Source organism: Lycorma delicatula, chromosome 4 (assembly GCF_047948215.1).
Source record: "Lycorma delicatula isolate Av1 chromosome 4, ASM4794821v1, whole genome shotgun sequence".
NCBI classification, from domain to species: Eukaryota; Metazoa; Arthropoda; class Insecta; order Hemiptera; family Fulgoridae; genus Lycorma; species Lycorma delicatula.
The window spans coordinates 73,853,058-73,878,187 of record NC_134458.1 but is presented as its reverse complement, the minus strand read 5'-3'; the positions used below and the strand labels follow the sequence as shown (position 1 = coordinate 73,878,187).

The window sequence follows — 25,130 nt, the reverse complement described above, 5'->3', positions numbered from 1 at the left end:
AAACATATGTATTATAAATACAGTTTAACTTTTGAAATAGTTTCATTGTGGTAAAGATAGCAGCTTAAATTTCTAGAATTTGTCTTTGTTTTAATGTATTCAATATCAGTAAGTAACCTCTTTGTTTCAGCTACAATTAATTGAAGTGGTATTGATGGGCCATTGGCCACTAATAAATGTCAGTAGCATGCAGTGAAATTGCATCCTGTGACCGTAATAATCCATTGAAAATCATGTAGAAGATATTTGAATATAAGTAAATGAACCCCTAGAATGGTTATATGAATGGCAATGAAGAAAAAATAATAATACAAGACCATAAATATTATAATAACATGGGAAAATCAAAACTACATACAATTAAATTTAATTGTAGTGGCATATTTAAAATTAAAATGTTATAATTATGAACAGATAGTCAAAGGAAAGAACGTACGAGAGAATACAACAAACAAATAAAAAATCAAATTTTCCAGATCATGAAATTGATTATAAATTACCATAAAAAGTAAAATAGAAAAATAACCAAATATATGTATTGATAAAAAAAATCAATGAATACATAAAGAAATATTGTATTTAAAAACTTTTAATTAAATACCTTTCATTTAATTTATGAACAAATATTTGTCAGCAAGACAATCTATTTAAAGTTATTATAAGTGATACTGAATAACAGTGGAATGGTTATCAAATTTAGAACTGCTACATAATCATGGGGATCTGACTGAACAGATTATAGTTCATTTGGATATACAGCATACAATTCTAAGGAAGACTGATTTGAGTTTGTTTCCAACTGACTCTTTATTATCTGAAGGAAAGAAATTAATTATATCATACATTTTAAGCATTTTCACTGTTGTACCATCATGAGTAAACATATCCTAGTTCCCTGAGGTTTATGGAAGGGATAGGTTCTCATTGCCTTTCAACACTCCTTTCTATTCATCCCTTTTCTTCCTTCTATCCTATTATTGATGTCTCTTCCCTATTGTTACAACTGAACTTATGTAGATTTTGCCTAGATATTTACTGAATCTAAACTAAGATTGTGTGAGGATCATAAGAGTTACTGAGTGCTTGATAATGACAGATACATCTGTTGACCTATCTTTTCCGTCTGATAGCTGCACAAAAAGCCCACATTTTTCTAAGTTGCTTATCTGTTAAAACTGGCTTGAGTTTTTCCCGATATATATAAATAAAAAAGCTACTCCACATCAGTTTTATTGATACAAAGACCAAAGGGCTTCTACTAGTTTTCCTTCTTGGATTTATATTTTTGAATGGAGATGAATTTTGTGAATTTGAATAATGCCTTTTTTAAAAAAAAATTGGTGAGACTTCTTGCTGTAATATGTTTTTTTTGTTTTTTTTTTTTTTGTTAAATCATTTAGTAACAATGGGCAATATGTTTAAAAAAAATATATATATATTATAAGTTTGCGTGTATGTTTCGATTTTATATAAAGTATTGAAATAAAATATTAGTAGCTTAATTGGTGCTGTTAATACTATATTTATTATGACAGCATCTACTATATGTGAATAGTTTATACATGTTTTGAATGTATTTTACTGTAAGGTTTAAGAGCAGATACTTTAGAACTTGAGTACGAGTGATAATTATTGATGATTTATACATAAATGTAATTTATGAGTGTGTATAAATTGTATATTATGTATGTACTTGTGTTTTTATAAGTATGTGTAGAATAATGCTAATTGTTAATTAAAAAATGTTTATTTTACAATACTCTTAATTATTGTATTAAATGGAGTATCTGCTACTATATAATTAATAATAAGAAGTTGATTGTGTGATTTTCCTATTATCATTTACATTATAAATATCATCAGAATAATTAACAGTAGACTTCCACTTAACAAGACATAACAGTAAGCTAGTACTGTTCTGGACCATATGAACAGTAACTCAGTTAAATTGAAAATTAGAATTAAAAATGAACAAACCAGTTATCTTCCAGTAGTTAAAATAAAATTCATGTGTCTAATTAATAAATATAATGTACTAATTGTCTTCAATTACATTTTTAAACAGTTTTATGATACATCCATTGTTTATTGTTTATTAATTCTGTATTTATATCATTACGTAGCATTTGAAACTACATTTTTTAAAAGTAGTTGTAATACTGAAACATATGGCAAAATACATTCAAGTTTAAATATTAGGTTTAATGCAGATAGTATACAACTGTGTTGAACAATTTTGATCTTAAATAATTACTTGATGATTTTACAAAAATGGTAACCAATGGAGCAATATATGTTAATAGTTTAAATTAAGAAGAGAACTTAGAATTTGTAGGTTTAAAATGGACTGTATTTATGCTTACTTAAAGATTAGTTTTTATATCTTCTGATTAATAAACGTGTGTCAATACTGCTTTTCCAAGAACATACATTTTTTTATGGAGATGGTATAGTCTTTTTTATATATCATATGTATATAAAGAAATATATAATTGTTTATTTTTAAAACAATAGCATTTACTTACCAGATACTTTCATATCACAGTTATAATCAGTATGCACAGAAAGTGTGATTGGTTACTGCCATTATTTTCACACATGTACCTTAGCATCTGCTTTGCTCCATCAACATCAAATGTGATAATTTAAAATTCACATTATTCAGGTCATATCTTCACACAGTTCAGGTCATTGATGACAGTTACTTTTTCAACTTTTACATTATTTAAAAAAATAGATTTTAAGTAACATCAACTGCTGTGGTCAGTACTGCTGATGAATGTCAGTAGCATGTAGCAAAACTAAAGTCAACATTGTTTAACTTTAGTGATATATGGGAACTGATTAATTAAATGCAGCTTAGGTAATTGGAATTTTATTTATCTTGCTTCACACCCTTCAATTTCCAGAATTTCTCAGAATGCTACTCTTCCATATGTTGAATCATCAGGTTGTAAGGCTGCAGATCACTTTACATTATTTTCTAAAATTTTGTAATTTATATTTTGCTTTACTTAAAAAGTTACATATTTTTTTATCTGGACCAATTAGTACATTCCAATTGCAAAATTCCTAAAATATTGAACACCTGGTTACAAACACTGGATGTGAAACAGCGACTTTTATGAGTGATAAAAAACATACAGTTTAATATTTGCTTGTAATTACAAGTAACCGATACAGAGCCTTTCTCTTGAAAAATATTCATAATATGCTTACTGAGTTTGCCTATAAAAACAAAACTTGATAAGAGGAAGTCTGCTTTGTATATTTGTGTTTGTTTCAAAGTTATGCTCTTGTACATGTATATGTAGAACATTCCAAATTTTATGAGTTATCATTATTAAATTATACAATTTTTTTTCCCAGTCTGTAGAATTTGTGTCATCAGTATCAAATTCATCTGTTATCAAAGACCAAACTTAATTTTATATGTCTTCAACAAATCATATTTATATATTTATTTATAAAATATAAATAAACATAAGTTTCAAGGAAGTGTGGGTTAACTCTTTCAAACTGTTAGTCTAGGATTCAAATTTGTATTTGTGTATTTTATCGTAATTGTTAAAACATTTTAATTGTAAATGCCTTGTAACTTTATTTTTTAAATATATGTTTAATTCAGTTTACTATTTTCTACTAAATGTTTTCTACCTGTGTGCTGAATCTCACATTAATCAATAATAGCAATGGAATGAATGTGCAAGCTTCCCTGAAGATGCCGTTTTTCAGAAAATTATGAAAATTTGATTTTTTTCAGATCTACAATATTACTATTTTGTGAAAATGATTTTACTGTAACAAGAATTAGGCTTAGAATTAAGCAATTATTAATTTAAGCTTTTTAATCTTTTTCCTTTCGTTAACCCTTTAATCTTTTAACATATAATCTCTTTTAAAAGATTATTAATCTTTCTAAATTATTATTACTAATATTGCTTAAAGTTTACTCGCATATTCTGTAGTCAAAATTTACCATCATTTAAGTATTTATTTTTTTTGTCATTCATTATTTGGAATTTATTATTTCAATGTTGATGGTTATTATTTTTATTGTAATTATTTATTTATTAACGTAAAATATAATAAAAAAAGTAAACATTGATTTTTAAAAGCTAAATTTTTACCATTAATGGTAAAAATTTATATTAATTATTATAAATCTGAGCTTTTTGTAAAATGTAAAAAATACAAACTTCTTTTATACTACTAAGTTTACACAATAACTACTACTAAGACAACATTTTAATTGTTAGTTAAATAATATAATTATTTAAAACAATTATTTTCATTTGACGTTCTCTTACCTTCTCTTAATGTATACAATTTAATTATTTTGTTCCAAAAAAATGAAGAGTTGATTTTCTTTTGGATAAATTCTGGATTCTGAAGGAATCTGATGTTTTACAATTTTTAAGAAATTTTCCTCAAATTTCTGAGATATGAGCAAGTTTATTCATCATGGTTCTTTTTTTCTATTATTTCTATTGCCAAAACTGAGATGGTTGATTAGAAAGTTGAATTTTTTTTTTATCATTGTCCAGATGAATCTTGACCCTGAATGTGCTTCATCAGAAAGAGGTTCTTGGCTTTAACGAACTGTGTGAGACCAGCGCCTCTGGAGTCGGTGAGTGGTGAACCCCAGGCGGAAGACTTGGCGTTAGCGTCTAGAGCAACCAGCACTCTGATGCCCGGGAGACTGTCCAGAATCTGCCCCAACTTCGTCTACAAGTCATCGATACTCCATCCAAGCTGGAAGTATCCCGACATCAGTACAACATCGAGCGTACCCCTCGTGACTCGCACGACGGTGAATTGCTCATCAGAAAACTGAGGCATCCAGAAGACACCCAACGTGACCGAGCCGACCACGATTGCAGAGAGCGGTCGTTCCCCACGAGAATGAATAACATCAACCCCGTAGAAGCCGACCACCCTATCCCCGACCGTGTACGGCTCCTGGACCAAGAGGACCTCGAGGTCGTACTCCTCAATAATCACACGGCTTCATTGGTGGCCGCCCGGGAACGATGCAAGTTTAACTGTCCCAGGCGCAAGCGTTCGACATGGTGAAGACCGTCCTCGAAAGCTTCCCCCAATTCAGCGTCGCCATACGCTGTATTTTCTACGATCTTCGCCTGAGCTATGTCATGCGATCTGCATTGTTTGACCCCAACCCGGTGTCCGGCATCAAAGCCTTTCACCAAGGCACAGGGAGCGCACTTTGCAGGCGCGGTCTTATTAGGGTAGTTAACTGCCCTGTGCCCAGCAAGAGCGCAATGACCACACATCTCCAACTGTGCTCTACAGCGGAGAGAGGTGTGCCCAAAGCCTTGACATTTGAAGAACCGAGGTATTTCTGTATGGTCGACAACCCTGCAAGAGGTCCACCGAAGGAATAGCTGACCACCGGCCACCAAGACCTGCCGTATCTTTGGCAAGGCCTCAGTTATCCAGTGGCTCTTCGGGGCCTCTTTCCGCCCCAACTACCGGACCACCCTGGTTCTCCAGGAACCAGGAGGATGTCCTCGACAGTCATATCCAACACAGGATTTTGGGTGTGTATTGCCCTGAGGATTTCGGGCACCTCTACCCTCACCTTTACCCTTGGCAAATTGTGAGCCAATATTTGCGGCCAACAACTGAGCCTTCAGCCCGTTCTTCCTAAGAACGTCGGCCTCCAGCAGCCGCTGCTCATTAACAACCTCTAAGACGACTCCATGGTCCCTTGTTTTTGTGAACCGGGAAATCTGGAACCTTTCCTTCCGCGGGTCCAGGACCTTCTTCGGGGTCAGCTCTGTCATCGCAGACGAAGCCCCCGGACCAGGTGTCACAGGGACCACCTTGACAGTGGCCCGCTTAATTTTGATAGCCGGCGCCTGGACTGGCGGAGGGGGAGTAACCTGCTTAGGCCCCGGAGCGGCTGTTGCCGCAGCGAAGGAGACAGGTTTTTTCCTTCTCCTCTACCCGTTTCAGAGAAGTGTGGATCTCGCCAATGACCCTTGCCGTTTCCGGTTTGAAGTCCTTAACTCCTTCCACCATCTGATCCAACTTGCCTGACAGTCGAGAAACGACCGGATCAGGGGCTCAGTTTGCGCCCTGGACGGTTTTCATTTTTCAACGCCAGTTCAGTAACTATCAAGGAACATTCAGAAAGGTACGAGTCGACCAGCTTCTAAACTCGACCGAAATCCTTGACTCCTTTTTTGAGGATATTTTGGCCCATGCGAACTGCATACCCTCGATCCGCCCTATCCCGAGGTAAACCCCCTTCAAGTGAGGCTTCGCCCCGGAGTCCTCCGGGACAGAGCCGACTACCGCACCGCTGTACTTTACCATCCTCAACTTTGCAAGGAGCTGCCTCTCAGCCTTGGCTCGCCCTCCACTGCCTTACTTTCTTTGCACGGTTTCGATCGAAGTCTTTCCCACACAGCTCGATGCAGAGGTTTTGGCCTGATTTTTCGTGCAATCCGCACAAGAGGGTAGGGGCTCCCCTCTTTTGGAGACCTCCGTGATCTCCTTAACAGAGGACGTAGCCTCGGCGGAGACCTGCCGAGGTCACTAGGAAGGGGTCACCGGCAACCAAGTCCTTGGCTAAACCAACCAAGTCCTCGAGGCAATCTCCTCCGGATTGCTCCATCGCAGCTTATTAAAACAATACAACTGCACTGCCAGGCACTACAGCTGGAGTTTGAATGAACCTAACACCTACCAGAAGACAGGTGAGCGTTCGGCTTAGTTATTCCGAACAAGGCCGCCTGTTTCTTACGCAACCCCGCTCGAAAAAGTCAAAGCTTATAAGCTCCTAATATAGAACACCGGCGAGGTCGGAGCGAAATCGCTTCCCGAACCTGTCAGAAAAATTTACTGACCTCATGAACCTATGAAAATCGGGACTCGATTCAAACAAAGGAAACGTCCTTATTTAGCTGACAGTGGCACTTCTGCAACACACTACGCAGCTGTGTTGCCTAAACACCACAGCAACGCAGGTTGACTGACAGCCACTGATCGTTGTCAACCCCGACGACGTGAACGTAGGCTCGTTGTACTTGTTGAAGCAATATATCGCTACCGGTAGCAGTAAATACAAGTATTACAGCACGGGGCCAGGAGCCGAGAAGCGATGGTTTTAAGATGCACTCAAAAACAGCAATTGCAATTACTGTTTTTAAATGTGGCATATTCTATTTCTGAGTTGAAACTTACATTATAAATGAGAGCAATTTTTCACTGATTTTTTTATTTGATGATTTTTGAAATCCGAAGTATACTGTAAAAAAGTAGAGTATTCAAGCTTTTTTATTTGTCTCTAAGCCTCTTGGTTGCAAAGTTAAAGTAGTTTGAATACAATCATTTTTTATCATAAAATATAGCTGTCCCTTTAATTTTTTGTAGTAGTGTAGTAGGTATTTCATCTTAGTTTGAAATTCAGGAAAACATAATTTTTGCCTTTTTTTTTTTTTTTTAATTAGCCACCGCCTGAACGCCCCCGACTTTCTGTGGGCCTTCTACTGCCCTCCTGAAGGCCTCCAGCGCCCACAAGGGGTCGTTATTGCCCACTTTGAGAACGAATAGTCTACATAGTGTTTAGTTTTGTTAATCAGCTTGACAAACCTTGGTTGGATGAATGTTTGAACATTCCAAATATTCAAACACACAAACAACATTCTAAGAAAAATATCTTCAAAAAAGCAAACTTAAATCATTTAAGTTACAGAAAAAGTTTAACATAGAAACTAGCTCAAGCACAAGTCACCTAAAAATGAAATGTATTATAGCCAACTTTACAAAATTTTCAGTAAGAAAGCGTTATTATTAACATTTTACAACAGCACAAAAAATTTACATTGCTGACCCAACATTAATTGTAGGAACCTGTTTCTTCATTATTCTGTTACATAAGGTCTAAGTGGTGGTTTGCCCTCACAAACTTTACATCACAATTTGAATTTTCCATATAATAATGGTATTCATAGATACATTCTAACCTTACACTTTCTAGCAGTTTTCTGTCCAATAGAAAAGTTATATGATATTTTTATTACTCAGCTATTGTTACAAACTAATGCGCTGTTGGTCTGAAGCGAAATTTATAGGAATGGAAGTGCATTACAACAAAAGAAAGTCTCCCTTAGCTCATGAATAACATCATTGGGGATGATAAATATAAAAATTAAATAATAGAAACTTTGCACAGCTGATAGAGGTTCAAAACCAAGATAAAGATATATGTTGCAATAATTAGGATTACAATCTTATTCTGATATGAAGTTTTCAACCAGTTTGACTGCTGCAATATGGCGCCGCTGTATCTATCCGCATATCTGTAACGCAGTTCACAGACGTTGTAAATCGGAATTGTGAATACTGACATTTTCTTTTATCGATATTTAACAACATCGTACAACACGTAGTTAAAACGAAGATAACGATATCGAGGAATGTAGTAACATTGCATTAATTTTGTATAGAATTAAAAAAAAAAACAAATTAATCTTAGAAGGAGTATAAATTTAAATAATAGGTGCACACGACGGAAGTTTAAGGGGTTTCTAGTGATCCTCCCGATAATGTTGTTTCAGATACCCGACAATTAGCTAAAAAGGTTTCGATTTTCACCTACGATATTTTTGTTGTACAATCGAAGAATCGAAGTTAGTTAGCTAGTCTGCGCATGGTGTTATTGTTTGGTTGTGACTATTTGAAGAGTTAAAATTATTTGTGATTTTTGAGAATATGAGTGTTCCTGGTGCTATAAAAAAATTAGATGAGACGTTGGTTAATAGAATTGCTGCTGGTGAAGTGATACAGAGGCCGGCTAATGCTCTGAAAGAATTGTTGGAAAATAGGTGTGTAGTATTTACTCTATTGCGGGAAATCAAGTTCATGTGGTATTAAATGATAACAAACATGTGATTCAGTTTTATTGTTAAAATTATTAAGAATAACATATAAGTCTTTAAAATGTACGTTTATTGTATGAAAATCATGAACTGTAAATGCCGTTGAATGCCGTAAAAATGAATGCTGTTGCTAAACTAATAAGTTTTTAGAAATATATTTTACAATATAAAGTCCCAGAAAAATTAGACAATAAGTAATGTGATGATCCACTTTGTTAATGGAATAAAATTTAAAATAGCTGTTCAAAAAGAGTTATAGGATATGTAATGATGTGATTAGTAAAAGTTGATAATGTAATATATGTTCTTTTGTCTATGTGTGAAATTGTTGACAATCTAGTGTAAAGTCAAGAAAGTTGATCATCTAGTGTTAGATTCAGACTTCATAATTTTACAAAAGTTACTGTATGCATAAAATGGATTCTGTTGAAATTCCTTATTAAGAGTATTACATTACATTTGGTTAGATTTAATCATAAAATTTATATGACAAGAACAGTTTTTGTGAATTTGTTTTGTTTAGCAAAGTGATCAGCTGGTAGTTAGCCTTTTTTATTGTTTATGGTTTTCCTATAGTTGATGTTAATCTGTAAGCAATTAGGATGGCTCTTTGGTATGTACAATTTCTATTGTGTTTATTATGGTGCTGTATTAGTTTGTATATTTCACATTGTTCCAGCATATTTAATCTTTAATACTGTGGTTAATATCTCTAAAACGCATACATATTCTATCACTTGAGTTGTAATAAAGCTGGGTTCTCGTTTGTGTATGTTGTTTGAATCTGTTTTTGTCTCTGGTTAATGTACATTTTAACAATAACTGAAGCTAGTAATTTACTTAAAATTGACTTTACTTTATAAAAATTTTTAATTTAAATAAATTGTAAAGGAGCAGTTGGTTAATCATAATGAGTAGTCTTAATGACAGTTCAAAAGTTCCCAAGTAACAGATTTAGTCTGATTGTGGTAGGACCTATGGACCATTCCCTGTTGTTAATGAAGTGACAGTGTACAAGTAGTTCTGATATCCTAAGTTCATCATACCAGGATTTGTTATTAATTAATTAGTACTTGACAACAGATTATAGCCAAGACAGATGAGAGACTGATTATATTAAAATTTCACTATTGTGACTAGGCCCTGATTTGTTGACCTTCCACTTGAAAAAATGCAACATTTCTCTGCTCCACTCTTTGCATATGATTATTATGGTGAACAGTGTGTTTCATGATAAATGATTTCTAACTGTACAGCGCATACCTAGTTTGTTTTTGTTTTATTTGCTTGTTTTTTAGAAAATGGGATTAATGTACAATGATGAAATTGATATTAAAATAAAAATTGTTACAATTGCAGGTGGCAGATATTGTATTATAATGTTTATTTGCCGAGTTAAGTTGTGTAGTATTATTTTCTGTTTGATGTTCTGCATTATATTTATATCTCTTTCCTAATCTTTTCTGAATTAACGTTTCCCTAAATGGATTTAAACTTCTATTTTAGATGTTTGCTACTATGTTAAGTCCTTAAGTGTAGTTTTCACTAGATATGGTTTTATTGGTCAGATTATTTAACACATGTGGGAGAAGGATGTGCTGCAGAATGGTATGAAAAGTTAGTATTTGTATATAAATTTTATTGCATTTTTGTGTGTTTGTTCTCTTCTCTCTTTTGTTGTAGTTGCTTGGAGTAGTGTTATAACAAATATTAAACTAAAATTTTTTAAGAAGCTAGTTACAGGTTTTGAATGATAGCGACTTCGAGAGTTGTTTTGCAGTATCAATTAATCTGATCTGAAAATTATATTACTAAATGAAATGTATTGGAACTAAAATTATTTGCAATGTGCTTCAGAATAACATTATACACTGTCAGATAATTTTGTGACAATGATTTTACTGTAACAAGAATTAGGCATAGAGTCAAGCAATTATTAATTTTAGCATTTTAATCTTTTTCTTTTTATTAACCTCTTAATATTTTAACATTTATCCCTTTTAAAAGATTATTGATCTTTCTGAATTATTATTACTAACAAAGCTTAAAGTTTACCAGCATTGAAGTATTTATTTTTTATCTTTTTTGTTTCATTCATTATTTGGTATTTATTATTTCATTGTTTATATTTGTTATTTCTATTGTAATTATTTTTTATTAATGTAAAATATATTAAAAAAGTAAACATGATTTTTAAAAGCTAGATTTTTACCATTAATGACAAAAATTTATACTAATTACACTGAGGAACAAAAAAAAATCTTTTTTTGTCTCATGAAGAAAAATATGTAATTCTGATACAGGCATTTATAATTTCAAACATTTTAATACTTTCTGTATTCTTAATTACACAATATTCAAACATTTGACTTACCTAGAAAGTAAGAAATGACAATTTTCTGCTATATTTTGCCTGTGGAGCATCCCTCTTGATGGTCCAACAGTAATCAGCCAGCATATTGGGATTCCATTTGCCTTGATACCTCTTTTCCATAGCTGAAATCTCCTGATGAAAGTGTTCCCCATGCTCATTGCTCACCGTGCCAAGATTTTCTGGGAAGAAATCTAGGTGCGAGTGGAGGAAGTACTTTTAAGGACATATTACAACTGAAATTTTTGTAAGATGTTATAAGATTGTTGACAATATCACAGTAATTTTCCACCTTTCGATTTCCCAAAAAACTCTTGTGTAACATTTTTTGAATGCTTGCCAAGCTTCTTTCTCCAGTGGATTCAGTACTTCCACAAACTTTTCATCATGAAAAGTGATTGTATTTGTGGACCCAAAAATATTCCTTCTTTAATTTTGGCATCACTAATTTTAGGAAACTTCTGTTTTAAGTACATAAAACCAGGAGTATTGTCCATGGCCTTAATGAAATTCTTCATTAATCCTAGTTTGTTATGTAATGAAGGTTGGTACACATTTTTAAGATTACACAATGGGTCGTGTTTCACATTTTGTGTTCAGGAATGAGTGATTTGTGTTTAGGCCATTCTTTTCTAATGAAATGGGGTTTTCTGTTCCTACTATCCCATTCACACAAGTATTTTGTGTAACCAAGCTGCAGACCAAGAATAAGTGCAGTTACCTTAAAATCACCACAAATATTTCATTCATACACTGTGTATTGAAGCTTTTCCAATACAAATTTAAAGTTTTCATATGTTTCTTTCATACTAGCAGTGAGCTACAGAGGTACTGGGAATTTATTGCCATTATGCAGAGACACAGCTTTTAAACTAACTTTAGAGGAATCAATGAACAAGCGCCATTCTGTTGGGTTATGTTTATTACAGAGTTATTATCTTCATTAAGAGAAGAGATGTCATTACGAAACACTAAGCCATTTTCTTCAGAAAAATAGTCTTTAAATTCAGATTGATGATTAAGATAAGTACATATCTTTGTATTATTTTGCAGAAGATATCATCCTTTTAGCCGAGAAGGAAGCATTTCAGACTGTTTTTTGGATAACTTTAAATCTCGTATGAGATTGTTACGATTTTCTTGAGTCACTAAATGAGGCTCAGATGAACTGGTTTGTTCAAAAGTTGTATCATCAGAATCTGTTTCTTTTTCTTCTTTTCTCTCATCAGACTCTCGGCTCTCTTCATCTAATATCACATGTTCTGGAGGCTTTGGTATGGGCAATTCTTCGCATTGTGGAACTGGTCTCATTGTAGATTGCAAGGTAGGATACACTACTGTATGTTTTGATTTTTATGTAATCGCTTTGATGTTTGTTAAGCAGAAATAACAGTCAGAAGAGTGATCTTTGGGTTCCCTCTAAATCATAGGGATTGCAAATGGCATGTGGCGTGTGTCATTTTTCCATGTAGTGAGAAACCTAGAACACTATAAACAACAGATATGAGGCCTAGACCCTTGTTTGGTCCCTGACTTTACACCCATAATAAAGTTTATTACAATTTTTTACCAATGAAGTAAGGTATTGCCTTTGGGACTTTAGCATCACTTCACCACATACATTAAAAAAAATTGTTAGGATGATTAAATAAACTAGGCATCTTGTAACTAATGACAAATTAAAAGAAATAAAGTTGTATTATAATATAAGTTGTAATATAAAGTAATAATATAATACAATAATTCAGACACATAAAGCAATCACACTGACATGATTACTGGTTCACTACTATCTCACAACTGGCATCATTCTGATGAATGTGTGCTACACTAGATCACATTTGTACTTGTCTATACACATCTGAACCTGCACAACAGTAGCAACCCTACCCTTTGAGTTAGTTCATTTGGTTTCATCATATTTACAATGCTCTAGGAGCTTTTACTTGACAATGTAAAAATGGATGAAAAAATTTTTTTAAATATTTAAAAAAATTAAAATAACAAAAAAACTATGGATGATGGAGAAATTCCAAATACATATATGAAAACATGATTAAAACTGCATTAAGTACACCTATTGGTACTCGTGAGACAAAAATAGTGTTGACCATTGTTATAAATCTGAGCTGTATGTGAAATATAAAATATACAAACTTCTTTTGTAGTACTAAGTTTACACAACTGCTACTAAGACAACAGTTTAATTGTTAGTCTTTTAAATAATATATTTATTTAAGACAATTATTTTCATTTGACGCTCTCTTGCCTTCTCTTAATGCATACAATTTAATTTTTTTGTTCCAAAAAAATGAAGAGTTGATTTTCTTTTGGATAAATTCTGGAGCAATAGATTCTTAAGGAATCTGAGGTTTTACAATTTTTAAGAAATTTTCCCCAAATTTCTGAGATATGAGCAAGTTTATTCGTCATGGTTCTTTCTTTTCTATTACTTCTATTGCCAAAACTAAGATGGTTGATTAGAAAGTTGAATTTTTTTTTCATCATTGTCCAGATGAATCTTGACCCTGAATATGCTTCATCAAAAAGAGGTTTTGTAGTCAAGTGATTATGTCTGGTTGTAGCTGCTAGAATTGACAAACCAAATACAGCATACGTCTGATTAGTAAATTTATTCTGCATTTTGTAGTTTTCTCTTTGATGCTTTTTTGTTGTTTGTGTTGCAGGTTTAACTCATATTATCGATAAAGAGGTTTTTAAAACATTCCACTGGTTCTTTGCTACTCTGGGTTTCCCCACTTGCCCAGGTTGAATGTGAACAATATTTCTTTAGGTGGTACCTTTCCTGTTGAATGAGGCGATGCAGCTTTTCCAAATGAATATATATTTTTTCTTAATATTTGTTGTTTCTTAAGTCACGATTATTAAACTGTTGTTCTCTTCAGATTTGGAGTGTTTTCTTATGTTAGTGTCATTTATCTTCTTCTTACTTAGCTGTAAAATAACTTATGCTCTTCTTATTTCTTTTACGATCTCTTCTTTTGGATCTTTTCTTAGTTCTTCAGGGTCAGGAACATAATCACTATCTGTGTCAGTGTCGGCCACTTCTTCTTCCAAATAATTCTCATACTCCTTATCCATATCATACAAATCTTGCAGAATACAAATAATGTTGTTGTCTCCTATTTTCTTTATATTAATTCTGAACAAATGAAATCAAAATAATATAAATAATGAAACAAAAATACTCCCAGTTTAGCTTTAATATTCAAATAATAAAGGTTGAAACAATGGAAGATAATAATTGCATAGAAATTAGTCATTTATTCTAATCATATTAAAATGTTATGTAAAGAATATTAAATATTAATACTAAGAATGCGTAATATTACAAAGAGTTAATAGACATTAATAATAATAATAATAATCATAAGTAAAATTTATGTAGTGTCCTGTTCTGATATTTAACTGATGAAAATACAATAAAGATAAAATGGCTGCTTTATCTGCTTGTCTAACGTAAATGGACTGAGGAAAGCATAACTGTAACGGGAGTGCGGTGCGTTACTGTGCTCTAGTAGAGAAATAGCAGAAAACAAAATTATTATATCTGTAAAAATTACATAGGTTTGTAAATAAGGGTTAACATATAATATTTAATAATTAAAAATAATCATGTTGCTATAGAATTCTGAATGCTTGTTGAATTTTTTGATTATTATTATTATTATTATTGAAGCCCATCATTTTATTATTATTTAATATGATTAATACTTCAGTTTCATTTTGCATAAATTCTTATGTTATTATTTTTTTTTGATTTTTGTGATTTAATTTTTTCAGTTTAGATGCAAAAGCAACTAACATTCAGATAACTTTGAAACATGGTGGCTTGAAAATACTGCAGGTAATTTTAGCATTATACCTAGAAAATTCAAGTTGTTTGAAGCTGTAGATAAGCATGTGTAACAAGTTTATTATATGTCCCTCTTCAAACATTTGATTGTTGTGTCGTATTCAGACGGCTGTTTTATTGGTTTACATATTAAATTAAAATACAACTAGATTAAAAATATGTATATATACATACCAGGTGATATTTAAGTATGGGAACAGCCTTATACTGCATATCTAAAAGGTATTTTGAGGCAAAGAAATGGGGTTCTACATAGTTAAAAAAAATATACATTATGGTGTGTTTTGATTTTTGTCTGCCATCTTGGATCCCCCATACTGAATCAGACTTAATTTTTTTAATTAGGAAGGCATTCATACAACACATGATTTCAATTTAAAATTTTACAAGAAAAAACAATGGTGCTATCCATTTTTCTGTTAATGCCTTCGTTATTGAGTTATAAGCATTCAATTTGCAACGACAGAATAATCATGTTAACCGTAAAACAAGATAAAACGCTTTGCATGAACAATTTTACAGTTGTAATGCATATAGTAATGATCTATAATATTGATAATAATAAATAATAACTAATAATTAACAACACAACAACAAATTAAATGGTTTATAATATTGATAATAAATAGTAACTAATAATGAACAGTACAACAACAAATTAAATGTTTATATCAACTGATGTTATTTACTGTAAATATTACAGTATTTACTTAAAAATTTTAAATAAATGTTTTTGATCTTAAATTACTATTTGAATAAATTTTGAAAGCTTACTATTTTATAACAAATATTCAAAATACTTCCTCTCTGCAGCTTGCCAGTGTGCTAACCTCAAGTAATATTCGTTTATAATTTGCATCATGTCTGGTGGTACATGAATAGATTCATCAGTTATTCTTCTTTTTTAATTTGTCAATGTCTGCAGGTTTTGTTTTGTAAACATTATTCAGGTACTCCCAAAAAAGTAATCCAGAGGAGACAGGTCTGGGACCTGGCAGGCTGTTCTGTGGCTCCTATATGACCTGTCCAACCCTAAAGTAAAAATGAGGTGTGCCCCATTTTGCTGAAACCATATTTTATTGTTTAATTCTTTTCCAACATTTTCTTGGATGTTTGGTAAAATCTTATTGACTAACAAGTTGCAGTAAGCATCTCTTGTAAGATTGTCATCTAAAATAAAAGGCCCTACAATACAATGACCAATGATTCCTACCCAAACGTTCACTTTCTGAGGGTGCTGTGTATGAGCTTCCAACATCCAACTGGCGGTTATTATCACTCTAATATCAAAAGTTTTGCTTATTCACATGGTCATCTAACATAAAAGTCATTTCATCAGTAAAGACTGAATTAGAAAAGTTTGCATCTATGTCTAAATTTTGCATATCGCAGTACTAAACTCGACAGTCAAAATCATCTTCTGAAAGTTCTAGCACCAGCTGTAGATTATAAGGGTGAAATTTATTTGTTTTAAAAATTTTTTGAATTGAAAAATAACTGAATTTAAAAATAATGTCGGACCACAGCTTTCTGAATTTATGAATGAAGGTCTTCAACAAAGATCTGCAATACATGTAATGACTTTGTATCAGTTGTCAAAATTCTTGGTCTACTGTTGCAAGGACGATTATTTACAGTACCAGTTTCTTAAAATCACTGTATTGTCTTGATAACAGTTGATTTATTTATTGGTTCTCTTTTTTGGAAATCCATTATTAAATAAATGATATATATCTTGTAAAGACCGACCTGTCACCTCACCGTACATCATCAACAGAGTTATTCTTTCGGTTTCACTTAAAGAAGGCACTTTTATTTGAAAATTAAATATTTAATAAAAGTGAATGAGAAAACTATTAATAAAACTTTCTCCAAAATACAAATTTGAACTACTAGGCCTACGACTTAATTTTTACTAGCTATCAAATTTTACCATTATAAGTACGTTGAAGTAAAAAGGTGAAATGAGGCGTTAATAAATTGCATTGTTTCAATGTAATAAAACGTGTATTGTTTTAAATTAACAGCTTATTTACTCAACTAAATTTGTAATACATTTTTTAAGTAAGTATTTCCAGCTGATTTGCTTCATTTACTGTAAGTAAACAATGTCAGCTGACTTTATACTGGAAGTTAATTTTTATTTAGAAAATAATATCAGTTGATATTGCCGTTTCATTTGTTGTGTTGTTACTTATTAATTATTGTTTATTATTATCATCAATTTTATAGCATTGTTTAAAGTTCATTACTGTATGCATTATTAATGTAAAATGCAGTATAATTGTTCATGCAGTGCGTTTTACCTTGTTTTATTGTTAGCACGATTTTTCCATCATTACAACTTTGGATGCTTATAACTTGATAACAAAGGCATTAACAGAAAAATGAGTTTCGGCATTGTTTTTCTTGTAATATTTTAAATCAAAATCATGTGTCATACCTTCCCACTTAAAAAAATTAAGTTTGGTACAATATGGTTGAACCAATATGGCAGACAAAACTTAAAATCCACCATATTGCAGATTTTTCTTTTAACTATGTAGAACCCCATTTCCTTGTGCCTCAAAATACCTCTCAAATGTGCAATATAAAGCTCTTTCCATACTTAAATATCACCCTGTTGTGTATATATGTATATACACACTCGCAGGGTGATATTTAAGTATGGAAAGAGCTTATATATATGCACAGAATACAGTATAATAAGTACAACATAAATAAAGTAGGATGACTTACCTTATTCCACTATATATGCAGGAGCCCTTTTGCGATCTACTCACGTCATCAGCTGCATTATATATTCATCTCAAATTACATTACAAACTTCTTAAAATATAATAACTTATCATGCATTTATTTATTTTATTTAAAATTTAAAACCTTTAATCTTTTTATTTTTTTATTTTAAATTTTTATTTAGTTAAATTAAAAATGAAACAGAATTTAAAAATATGAAAAATTAATTAAAATTAACATTAAAAATTAAATTGTAAAAGTTTTTTTTACATATGTAAAAATATGACATCAAGGCATTAAATCAAATTAAAATTAAAAATCAAAAATTAAAATCAAATAAAAATAATTTTAATTTTAAGTAAAGCAATTATGCGCATTGTCCATTTAATTGAACTTACTTCACTATACTCCAGTATACTTTATACTTTACTTTATACCTTATACTTTTCAGTATAAAGTAAGTTCAGTTAAATGGACAACATGCATAATTGCTTTACTTAAAATTAAAATTATTTTTATTTGATTTTATGCCTTGACATCATATTTTTACATATGTAAAACAAACTTTTACAATTTTTTTTTTACTGTTAATTTTATAATTTTAATTTTAATTAATTTTTTGTATTTTTAAATTTTGTTCAATTTTTCATTTAACGAATAAAGTTTAAAATAAAAAATTAAAAGGTTTTAAATTTTAAAAACAATAAATAAATGCATATGTTATTATATTTTATTAAGTTTGTAATATAATTTGAGATGAATATATAATGCAGCTGATGATGCAAGCAAATTGCAAAAGCACTCCTGCAAATATATTGGAATAAGGTAAGTCATCCTACTTTATTTATTCTGTACTTTGTTGATTTAATAAAATATATTTGTATATAGTACAGTGGAGTATGATTCATAAAAGAATTGATAGTATATATATTATTTTAAAATCAAATACTTAAATCCACCAGATACAGTTCAAATAAAAGGTAAGAACATTCACTTATATGTAGTGCTTTCGAAGTAGTACTGCATTATCAGCAGACAAATTTTATAAATTACACACAAAATCAAAATTTAAATTAGAATTAAAATGTAAATTAAAATATGTAGTTAAAATATAGTTAACATTTTTAAAAAATCATTAATATGTATATACTAGTGTCTTAGTTACCTTCTATGGTTAGATAATGAATCGTAAGGGGGTAAGATTCATTATCTTACCGTGGTAGATAAAATAAGTTTTAACTATGACACTAGTATATACATATTAATGATTTTTTAAACTATATTTTTTAATTTATAATTGTGTGTAATTTGTAACATTTGTTTGCTGATGTTGGTGTAACAATCCGAAAGCCCTATAGATAGGTGAGTGTTCTTACCTTTTATTTGAACTGTATATGGTGGATTTAAATATTTGTTTAAAATAATTTATATGATACAGTGGTATGTAATGTATGAAAAAAAATGTATATATGTAATAGATATAGCATATGTAGTTGTTTGATAATACCATAAGATGTTAAACATGATTGTAATTTTTAAGGAATAACAGCAGCACACAGTATATTACTTTGTATTTTATTATATATATATATATATATATATATATATGGTATATATACTGATACATATAAAATACTATACATATATATATTTTACCATATATATATATATTTATATATATATATATATATATGAGATCTGTAAATAAAGTAATGAGACTGGTTCAGAAAAACCTTTTATTTACAATCCAATTAATTATACATGGACTCCTATCAGTTTGAAATAGTTCCCTTGGGAAGCCATGCAATGCTTCAAATAGATTTCCCATTCTTCATATAAGTGTTGGAACTCAGAAACCGGAATATCCTTCAGATGGTCGGTTACATTTTTTTTTGTTTTCTACTGTTCCAAAATGGTGTTTTTTTAAAGTTGGGAACAGGGAAAAGTTGCAGGGATTCAAAAAGGTAAATAAGGTGGTTGAGGAACTACAGGAATGTTTTTCTTTGCCAAAGACTCATTAATTGAGAGTGCAGTGTGACAAGGTGCATTGTCATGATGCAGCATTCAGTTGTCTTTGATGGTTGGTCTCACATGGGCAACTTTCTGCAGTCTCAAGAATTTCTTGATAAACATCTTGATCTACAGTCTTTCCTGTAGGCAAAAACACCTTATTAACAATGCCATTACTATCAAAGAAACAAATTAGCATGGTTTTAATTTTTGATTTGCTCATTTTTGCTTTTTTGGGACATGGTGAGTTTGAAGTGTGCTACTCCTTAATCTGACATTTTGTGTCTGGGTCGTACTCAAATATCCAAGATTCATCACCAGTAATAACATTTTTTAGAAAATCAGGATCAGTTCCAATTCACCCTAGAAGGCCGCAGCACACTTCCACCTTGTTTTCTGTTCAACAATGAGGTTTTTTGGGACCAATTTTGCACAAATGATTTTTTTGTCCAATTCATTTTTCAAAATTTGATGGACTGTGTATGGTTCAAATTCAATTATTCTGACAGTTAATCGCCGATTGTACTGAATCAGGACTCTGATTTGCTCAACATTGTCGTCACTTTTTGACATTAACGATCTTCCAAAACATGGATCATCTGCAACTGATCCCTGGCCATCTGAAAATGCTTTAAACCACCTAAAAACTTGGGCTCGTGACAGAGGGTCATCTCCAATATGCTCATTTCAATTTTGAAAAATTTCAGTTGCATTCTCACCGAGTTTAACACAAAACTTGATTGTACAACATTTCTCATAATTAGCATCACTCATTTTTGTAACGCACAACAAAAACTCGTTTCACAAAGTTTTTTACATCTTATGTTACAACAATAGACTAAAAATATAAATCAGCTGTTCATATAACCATATGTTTACTAGTAACTTTACAGTGTTGCCACTTTGGCTGCAAAAAACTAGTCTCATTACTTTATTTACAGACCTCGTGTATATATATATATATATATATATGTATATATACACACATGTCTGTATGTATGCTACCTCAAGTAGTTAAAATAGAGGCTAATCTAAATTCATGGAGAAGATTTATCAGCAAGATCATATCAGTCTTAGTTCACACTTTAATGAAAAAAAATTGGACCAATTTATTACAAATAACGTATACAGTTGAACAACCACAAAACTATATGAAAGAGCTTATTTCTATTAAACGGTATCCAAATACTTATCAAATCTACTTGTATCTTCAGATATATCTAGCAAGTTTATATAAGTTCTCTAATCCAAGAAACTCTTGATATTTTCCACTAACTTTTCTGAGAAAAATGCCATTTATATTACAGCGATTATGAATTTAGCAAAATAAATATTTTATTCTAATTTATACATTACAGTTTAATAATATATTATTCAGATCATGCTAGGAATAAGTAGCTGTGCTACTTCTTAAATAAAAATGTAACTTTCCCATAATTTTCCTGCATCAATCAAGGAAGACTGCAAAAGCTTTGATCAGTGACATAAAAAAATATACAATTAATTATGAAGTTAAAAAATGGAAGTAGTTACTGCTTAAAAATGATCGTATGAAGTAATAATGAAGTAAGTGTGATATGTGAAGATTCTAAAAAAAGGAAATAAGTAAAAAATTTTCTAGAATGTGTTAATGAAAATCGTTTGACCACATATGCCTTAAGTGATTAAAATGTGTAATATCATCATGTAATAATCTAGTTAATATCTTAAACTTAATATAAGATCTATTTATAATATGTATAACTATATGCAAATGTATTTGTTCACAGTAATGAAGATGTAGAAAAGCTCATATTTTTTTTCTTTTTTTTTCTAATTAGCATTATAATTAAAAATTTTACTGTTTTTGAAACAAAATCTTAATTTTATTTAAAATAAATCTGTGTGATCTTTTGACTAAGTTGGTAATATATTAAAAGTGACAATGGAAGCATAACAAGCCCTTTCTTGTAAGCCAAAATATTGTGCCAAGTTACACATAAGCCACTACGTTATCTCATTTGATAGATGTTGATTTGTTGTTATTATTTATTTTTTAGAAATCAAATTTTTCTTTTTAATTTTTATGTCACTGTAGCTTATTCATAAGTATAAATCCATGGATAAGTTAAAAGTTTTCATATACCAATTATTGGTTTAAATGATATTTATGGGTACCAAACAGTGATCTGATAGCCAGCCGATTTTTGTTCCTTGAAAACTTGTTCTGACATTTTGAAAGATCCTGAATCAAATTGTTAGCTTAACAGAACTATAATAATTATTCTATCATAATAATAAATACAACTGGTTGGATCCATTGAATGTAACCAAAATATTAGCTGATGTTGTCATGTGCTTATAGGTCAAGACTGTAGACTACTATAAATGTGTAGATGAAACATCAGTCATTTGTGAAATGAAGAATGTTTGGCTGTTATAAATTAAAAATAATTAGTAGTTAAAAACTATTTATAACAAAACTTTCTTTATTCATTTTTTACCTGGTTACCATGCAAATTAAAAATTTGCCATATTGTACCGCTAGACTTTCTATTCCATTATTATAAAAATTTTCAAATAGTGGTTTTGTTCACCAACTGACAGATTTTTTGACTAAATCATCACATTATAATTGATTTGTAGTCATCTGACAATTATGAGTAGGAGAGACTTGAAATCTGATGAAATGAACTGTAATCTGTATCTCATTGTTTATATCTTACTTCATTCTTTGGTTACAAGAGAGGGTCATCCAGTATTATCTTTGTCATGAACATTCAATCTTCCGTCATTGAAAATGATGTGCTACTTTCTCTTTTTGATTCATTAATAATCTCATCATATACTTTCCTTATGTACATATAACATTTTATAGAGTGAACATTGCTTGTATTTAAAAGCTGTATCATGCGTAAAATTTTACATTTGGTAGCATATTCTATTTTTCACTAATTATAGTAGATGCTGAGAAAAATAGTAATATTATATTTTTAGTCATAAAAGTCAGCTTATAGTGGCTAATACATAAAAATTATCTGACTTTTCATTGTTAGTGAGAGGTTATCAGCACAACCATTATATAAAAATGCTGTTTAATTTCTGGGTAACTTGTAAAATACTATTACTATACATTCATAGATTATCTAGTAAATAAATATCCAATTAAATTAATTAAATCCAATAAACCACTTGAAACAAACTATTCTAATCTACTGAACAAAAGTGTGAATGTCTGAAAAAAACACCAGAAACCCAGGAAAAAATATCTCAGAAACTATACAAACTAAAAAAATAAAATTAATTAAACCTGAGAAAAAACAAAAACAGAAAACAAAATCTTCACATTTTGCAATTAAAACAAACACCAAATATGTGAAATATCTTATTCATCTTGCTCTCATGTTTTCCACAGAAACTGCAACCAGTAAAATTTTTACTTCCTTGATTTTATAACAAAAACATAGAAAGTTTTCAGGAAACTGACCAGCAGTAATTCATTGATATGACTACTTATACATGTACTACTTTTAACACTGAAATCTAATGTCTTATAAAAATGTTGAAGCAGTCACTAGTTAAAAAATTCAAAAACAAACTTCTATGTTTCATCCAATCATACTATAGAATATATTTTTATGTACACCAAAAGAATGCTTGTTCCAGATATGAAATGTGAAAAAAAATTATGTTTGGGAGGCTAAAGTTTTATGCTGATATTTTATAAATGGATCTGAAAGTTTTTCTTCTATTATTACATATTGAATTTTATGTTGTTGAAAGACTTTTTTTGGTATGTCTATAAGTTGCCATTTACTTGGTATGATTACTGACTTGTTAAGTAGTGCTGTTTAGAAATGGTCATGGTAATGGGGGAGGGCATAATAACCAACTTTTTAAGAGTGGGAAGTATGTATCATTGTCTTGTTAGTTATCAACATACTAATAAAAACATTGTAAATTTTCCCAATTTAATTTGATTAAATATTCCTGCATATCATTAAAAATATAGTTTTTTTTATTATTAAAGTTGTGATACAGTTTGTTTAAATTGTCCTATAAAATGTATTAATCTAAAAATTAATCTAAAAATCTAAAATTAATGTAAAAATCCAAAAAATAGAATTTTTTGTAAAATTCTATATTCTTTTAAAATGTTTAAAAAATAAAATTTCTGAAAACTGTGTAGCATAATCTTTTCTGTGCTGAAAATTTCATGAAAATTAGTAATGTAAAATTCATACTAATTATATATGTGAAAGTACTTGGCAAATATAAAATGTCAACAACTTTTCCACAAAATATATACTAATACCAAGAATTAAAATACAATTTTGAAACTTTTTTAATTTTATAATCATATATATGTCTAAATATACAATAATTTTTTTTCATACCTTTTGTGTGAGTGACAATTGTGTAGAAAGAGTAGGAACTACGAACTGCTCAAATTGCTGATTAACATGTTACACCCGTGGGTTATAAAATATTTGCTCCTAATCTGCTTCATGTGTCATTAATGAAATTAAAATAAAAAAATGTGTGTATATATATAAATTTTATGTAAGAAGAATATCAATCAATACATTGGAAAGTAATATAACTTTCCTGCATATCATATGTTATTCTTGAGCACATGCTTATTTCTTCTGGGAACTAACTGCTAAGTATCATTTACAGCAAGAAATAGTTAATTTAGTCATCTACATTTAAAAACCACATAAATGTAAGATAAACATGCGTAATTTTTTGACCATATATATTAATTCAAACGTAATGGTTATTTTACTTTTTACATAGGCAAAAAACCAGAAGGTTTCACTCACCTGTATTAGTGTTCCAATCCATTGTAAGATATAATCCAGGTTAGTTGATTGTCTCATACAATTTGCACAAATTTTGAATTAGTGCATTATTTAATAAAAGTAACGTGTTAACATAGCAGAACGTTGTGGAACAGTGTGGAATGTACAAACACATTTTATAGAGATTTTTAAAGGACAACTCCAGTATAAGTCATGCACTCTTTTAGTCAAGCTTCTTCTTAAACTATTCCTCAATTTTTAATCTTCCACTCTTCTTATATTGCATCAATTCAATGTAATTCATGTACCTGAAGATGTACAAAAACAATAATAGTAAATAAATTAGTCATTTACATTATTTAATCCATTGAGTTTTGCAACCACACATAATTATTCAAATTTAATATTTATAAAATAAAGTATACAATTTTTTTTTTTGT

At 30.4% G+C, this 25,130-nt stretch overlaps 2 protein-coding genes across 3 annotated transcripts in view; both read left to right on the top strand.

Moving 5' to 3' along the window:
• Positions 1-3,632, top strand: part of Rab35 (RAS oncogene family member Rab35) — a 56,524-nt gene extending 52,892 nt beyond the window's left edge. Inside the window, exon 7 of the mRNA XM_075363346.1 lies at positions 131-3,632. The gene's annotated coding sequence lies outside the window, so the exon portion shown is untranslated. The remainder of the gene's footprint in view (positions 1-130) is intronic.
• A 4,570-nt stretch (positions 3,633-8,202) lies between these two features.
• Mlh1 (DNA mismatch repair ATPase Mlh1) overlaps positions 8,203-25,130 on the top strand; it is a 70,874-nt gene continuing 53,946 nt past the window's right edge. The window contains exons 1-2 of one of the 2 annotated variants that reach the window (XM_075363344.1): positions 8,203-8,855; positions 15,085-15,148. In XM_075363344.1, coding sequence (XP_075219459.1) covers positions 8,743-8,855; positions 15,085-15,148 — 177 coding nt within the window. In that variant the 5' untranslated portion in view covers positions 8,203-8,742. Of the gene's footprint in view, positions 9,523-15,084; positions 15,149-25,130 lie in introns of both variants that reach the window. The other variant, XM_075363345.1, reaches the window with a different exon arrangement.